Source organism: Peromyscus maniculatus, chromosome X, assembly GCF_049852395.1.
Source record: "Peromyscus maniculatus bairdii isolate BWxNUB_F1_BW_parent chromosome X, HU_Pman_BW_mat_3.1, whole genome shotgun sequence".
Lineage (NCBI taxonomy): Eukaryota > Metazoa > Chordata > Mammalia > Rodentia > Cricetidae > Peromyscus > Peromyscus maniculatus.
The window spans coordinates 1,261,000-1,266,496 of NC_134875.1; the positions used below are offsets into that span (position 1 = coordinate 1,261,000).

The window sequence follows — 5,497 nt, forward strand, 5'->3', positions numbered from 1 at the left end:
GTCACAATCTCTTCATGGTTCTGCATGCTACAGGTAACTATGAAGATGTTATCGATGTTATGAGAAAAAATGCTACTGAGGATATGGAAGGGCCCTTATATAATTATAATGGAAATTAGTGTAGCTATTATATGATGGTTCTGTGGGGCGTTTACCCACCAACCCCACAGCTCCCCAGAGTTTTCTTGAGTGTGAGCAGCAGGAAATATTAGATAGAAAGATTTATTGCGGAGATAAACAGATAGAAAATAAAGGATAGCCTCGAGAGGCTCCTGGCTCTCCATCACCAACAGGAGCACCAATGACTCTGTGACTCCAGAATATCCTCTTCCTTCATCCCCAACTGCAGCAGCAGCAGCAGCATCTTGGTCTTCAGCCTGCATGGTTGCTCACCCTTCTTACACACCTAACAGGAACCCACAGTCCCTCACCACCTGAACGCCTCCAAGCAGGAAACACAACTGGGCAGACAACCCGCCCCCTTACCCCCGCAGGAGGGAAACACAGGGGAAACTCTACCCCTGAAAGCACTCCTGGCTTCACTGAGAGTGTAAATACAACTCTTTCACATGACAAAGGGCGAGCTTGTGTGCTGGGCTCCAAACAGAGGCTGCTGCTATGACAGATGGTTTCTGTAAGCCCACCCTGCTTATGGATCACAGTAATCAAGGGCTGTGATGAGCTTACTCTTTCAGTCACACTAATCAATATCACTAGGCCTTGCCCAGCTGAAGAGCACTGAATTGTGTATGAGGGTGTTGTGGGTCCAGGCAGAACCATCATAGCAGGGTCCTGACATGTCAGGGTGTTCGGGACACTGGTCAGTCAGCTTGCACTCTGAATACCCAGGTAGCACCACCCACCCACTCCTGCTGCTGGGCTGAGCTTCCCTGGCAGCTAGCTTGCTGGGATCAGTGCCGCTCATGGGTGGGGCAGTTGGAAGAAACATATATTGGAGAGTCCCATATACCCCGCAAGGAAGGAGCTGTGTGAGCGAGCTGTACTTTGTGGGCTCTCAGAGACGCACTCGCACCCGCCCGCGGGGCGCGCTCACGCACGCAAATCTGAACAGAACGGAACGCTAGTTTAGCGGGGAACCAATCCTCGCGAGATCTTGTTTGCACATGCGCAGTGGGCCTCACGTGCTGTTCTGTTTAAACCCGCTGCACTTGGCACAAGAACTTCCTTTTCTCGGCCGAGTGTGAGTGGTCCGGATGTGTTAGTGGCAGGGGTTAGGGTGCTGAGGGGAAAGCCAGAGTAGTCATGCAGGACCCTGATGGGGGCATAGAGGGGAGAGCAGGGGCTGAAGAAGGCGAGGACGGGCAGCAGAGTCCTCAAGCACCCGAAGGCCAGGCTAGCTCTCAAAGTTCGGCGACCGAAGGTGACCATGGCAGCTCCCCTCAGAGTGGCCCACAAGATTCCAGTAGCCCAGCTGCTCCTGGTAGCCCAGCTGCTCCTGGTTGCCAGGCTGCTCCAGGCAGCCCCAGCCCAGGGAGTCCTGTAGGGTCCGGTGCAGCCGCTGAAGAGGCGGCTGTCGTTCCCCACAGCGAGCAGCCACCACTTGTCCCTGGACCCAGCGGAGATACTGCATCAACAACTGGAAATCGACTCCTGGAGTTGTATCCTTTCCTAAGAGACCCTTGGCAGGGGCCACTGAATCATAGGGAGGCTAAAACTTCCGTGGAAGGCTTTCGGGGCACGGGGCACAGATGACTAGGGAAAGGACAGGTGGGTGTAGTGTGGACAACCCAGTGCAGCAGTTGACATCCTGACAGGACAAGGAGACTCCTAGCCTTAGAGGGCTGAAGTGTATAGAAGACCCGAACCACTGGGGAGGTAGGAGGTGATTGGGCTCGGGTGGCAGGAGCGCTCATTGCCAGGCAGGCCTAAGGAAGTGTATCCAGGCAGAGGAAAACGAAGTAGTGGATGGTACCTTAACCTTATCTCCTCCCAGCTCTGTAACAGTGCCTTTCAGGTCTGCAGTGGAGGCAGACATGGCCCGCAGATCCCTGGTCTCCAATTCCCGTCGCCAGCAAGTGATGGTTCAGCAGGAGCTCACAGTGAATGACAGTATCTTGTCTGTGTCAGTATTCCTAAAGTCTGGAGTAGGGGTGCCTCAGGGTTGGGAGGCGGTGTGCATTCTAGGGGTGCCCTAATGGAGACATTGGTGGATTTAATGTAAGCAGGAAGGCACAGTGTGGTGGACCTGAACAGGTCCCTCATCATTTCCCTGACAGTGCTTCTTTCTCTCAATTTCAGTAGGTGGACTACTGAAGACCCTGTCCTCTTCAGAATTTCCATCAACACTTTCCTTGACCAGCTCTCCCTGGTGATGAGAAACATTCAGCGCCTGGAGTTTGTTGCTGTTGTCAAACGAGGACGAAGAAGAAGCCGTGAATCCTAACGTGTTGCCAGATACAAGAAAAGTCAGAGGCGTTTCACGTTTTGAGTAATTGTTATTTTGCCCATAAAGGTTCAGTGTTTCAATACTGTGTGCCACGTATTAGTCTCGTGGTTGGATTGTTTCCCAGTTGCTAAAGGAGTGGGTGTTTAAATGTTATTGGACAAAATAAAAATTAGCAAATATTTTTCATCTGACTTTACTTTTGACTATGGCAAAAAACCGCCAGATTTTCTCATCTGTGTGCTTTTGTGGAGGAGAAGTTCTGGGATTTAAATGTTTGAGCAGTCCAAAGTAATTTAAGACAATTTAGAATATGGAAGGAAAAGTGGATTATGTAAGTCCAGTCATGCAACAAAAATTATAGGCAATGCTTTTGAAGTGCAGGTGTTTGTGTATGTACATGTTCATGTTATGAGGGTCACCTGTGTGCACATGCATGTGTTTGTGTATACACACTTATGTATGTTCTGCATGTGGAAGCTAGATGACAACCAGGGATGTCTATTCTCGGGGCCTGTACACCATGGTGTTTTCTTTTGTTTCTTCAATAGGGTCTCTCAGTGATTAAGGCCTTCCAATTTGGCTATAATGACTGGGCAACAGGCTATAGGGATCTGCCTGTCTTAACCTCCCTAGCACTGGCATGATGATGTACTGCCACCACCTCCAGCTTTTTATGTCATTGTTGGGAATTGAACACACATCTTCATGCTTAGGCAGCAAGAACTTAACCAAACTGACCCATCTCCCTAGATCCAATGCATTTTTGAAGTAAGAAACTTTGGAGCTAGGGTTATAGCTCAATAGTTGGGTGCTTGCATAGCATGCTAGAGATCGTGGGTCACAAGTAATATAAAAATAAGAGTATCTTTTAGTAAGATAGTTTTCTTCATGTATTATGCCAGTAAATGGAGCTATAATTAATTAAGGCTATTGTATCTTTTTCAAGATATATTTCTTTTAAATACTATCTTTTCCATTTTCTAAAACTCTACATGAAAAAAGCCCAACAGTGCTTAGTGCTTTCCAGATTATTTTCCCTATCATAACTAAATCTGTGCATGAATACTTCTTTTCTTAAGCTAAATTTTAAGAGGGATGCTTACTAAGTTAAGTATTTATCCATTTTTTAAAGCTCCTGCATCTATACTATACAGATGTTCTCCTAAATGTACCTTCCTGCCAAAATAATAGTTCCACATCCTCACCACCACTGGCTTATCTTCCAGCCCAAATTCACAATGACCTTCATGTGAGATCCTAAGAACACAGAAACACCAGAGCAGTATATTTGTGGCTCCTGGACCCTCTTTCATATTAGTGTAGAGAAGCAATCAGTGGGGTAATTGATTGTGCTTGTGAAGTAGTGCCTAGCTGTGTACAAACGGCCTGCATGCAAGAATCTTGCTAAAGTCACTCATTAGTTCTTGTGACTCTTTTGTAGGCCCCATTTTATATATATATATATATATATATATATATATATATGAATGTCAGTAAAGGCAATTTTATTTCTTTCTGATCTGATACTGTTTCTTGATTGTTTTCTTTCTTTACTCTGTCTTGGATGTTCCCTGGCCTTCGATCTATCACTGGTATGTTTTGAGTGGGGGATCAGGCCTCTCTGAGAACCCTGCCTACTGCCTCCTGAAAAATGAGGCTTTCTATGCAGGTGGTCGGGCACAGACACAGGCTCCTGGCTTGATTAGGTTGGGCACTTACCTATGATCTTGTGGGGATTGTGTGTGGGGTGACCCATTCCTGGTCTCTAGTAGTTTCCTCATGTGCTGGGCTTGCAGGGCTCTAGCTGGACCCTCTGGAAGAGGCAGTGCTCTGTTCCTCTGCAGCTTCCCCACTCAATCTCAAAGACTGCAGCTACCCAGATTCTCACATCATCTCTTAAACTCTGGGTGTCTCTTAGGGTCCACTGTCAGTTTCTCCCGCCAAGAGATAGAGCACATGGTATTGCTCATCTCCTCTGTGTCTGGACTTCCATTGATCAGTGTCCCTCTCAGCCTCATATCCTGTGCCTTTGTGTCCTGCATCCCATATACTTTTTGTGCTTTGAGGCTTCTTTCCAGTAGGTGGGTAAATCCAGTTCCTGGTCAGCCATGTGTGTGAACAGTACCCCCTTGCAGTCCTGGGAAGATCTGACACTGTGGATTAGAAGAAGAGAGTCTCTGTGCATGTGCCATTGGCAATGGCCTTGGTAATTGGCCTGAAGAGGTTGGGACTAGAGAGGAAAAATGTGCACTAATCCAATATTTGTTCTATTGGCTGAATTAAAAGTCTCTTCCTTCCCTCCCTCGTTTCTTCCCTTCTCTTTCCCTCACTGATCATTAATGGGCTGCCTTACATTCTTTTGACTCTCAGGTCCCATCATGATCCTGCTGCAATTCCCCTATATTTTGAATTTGAGTGAGTTACCTGTCTTAGATAAAAATTGCCATTCTCTCCCATTGGCTTAGTTTTGTTAATGTCACACAGTTAATATTTCAAACTATGTCTTCACTGTCCTCTGTCCTCAATGTGCCTGGCTGCTTCTCTGCCAATGAGTTTCTATGTGGCTGTCATCCTTGGATTAATTCTTTCCCTGGTCTTGGGTTGCATGCCTTCCCCCATCACGTCCATTCTCTTCCAGGTGTGCTTCCTCTGTTTATTTCTTTATATCTGAAGGCAAGATTCTCGAGATATTATTTCCTTACTGAGAATTCTCCTGACCTGACTGGACATCCCTCCTTCAGTCACCTTGCAGACTTGGAGGGCAGGAGGAAATTGCTTCGGAGGAATGGGAGATTCAAAATGGACTGTAAAGAGATGCAGTTTTGGCGGCGGCGGCGGCGGGCACAGCCCCGGCGAGCCGAGCTCCGCGGCGGTGGCCGCCGCCGCGGGGTGTGAGACGCCGAGCGCCGCGATCCCGGCGGCGGTGGTGGCGGTGGCGGCGGCGGCGGGCGCGGAGCGGGAGGCCCCGGTGACCGCCGCGGCCGGGGACGGAGACAATGGGTCGGGCCTGCGGCGGGAGCCGAGGGCTGCCGACGACTTCGACGACGACGAGGGCGAGGAGGAGGACGACGAGGCAGCGGCGGCGGCGGC

General features: G+C 48.7%; 1 protein-coding gene across 1 annotated transcript; it reads left to right on the top strand.

Moving 5' to 3' along the window:
- Positions 1-1,142: 1,142 nt before the first annotated feature.
- On the top strand, positions 1,143-2,586 carry LOC102917594 (EKC/KEOPS complex subunit LAGE3-like). Its single transcript, XM_006992423.4, has 3 exons — positions 1,143-1,619; positions 1,955-2,083; positions 2,260-2,586. Exons 1-3 carry the CDS (start codon positions 1,264-1,266, stop codon positions 2,402-2,404), a joined length of 630 nt encoding a protein of 209 aa, XP_006992485.1. The 5' UTR covers positions 1,143-1,263; the 3' UTR covers positions 2,405-2,586.
- Positions 2,587-5,497: the final 2,911 nt, after the last annotated feature.

Coding starts and splice junctions, on each gene's coding strand:
- LOC102917594 (XM_006992423.4), top strand. CDS start 1,264: ATGCAGGACCCTGATGGGGGCATAGAGGGGAGAGCAGGGGCTGAAGAA. Junction 1,620..1,954: donor GGAAATCGACTCCTGGAGTT/GTATCCTTTCCT, acceptor ATCTCCTCCCAG/CTCTGTAACAGTGCCTTTCA. Junction 2,084..2,259: donor AATGACAGTATCTTGTCTGT/GTCAGTATTCCT, acceptor TCTCAATTTCAG/TAGGTGGACTACTGAAGACC.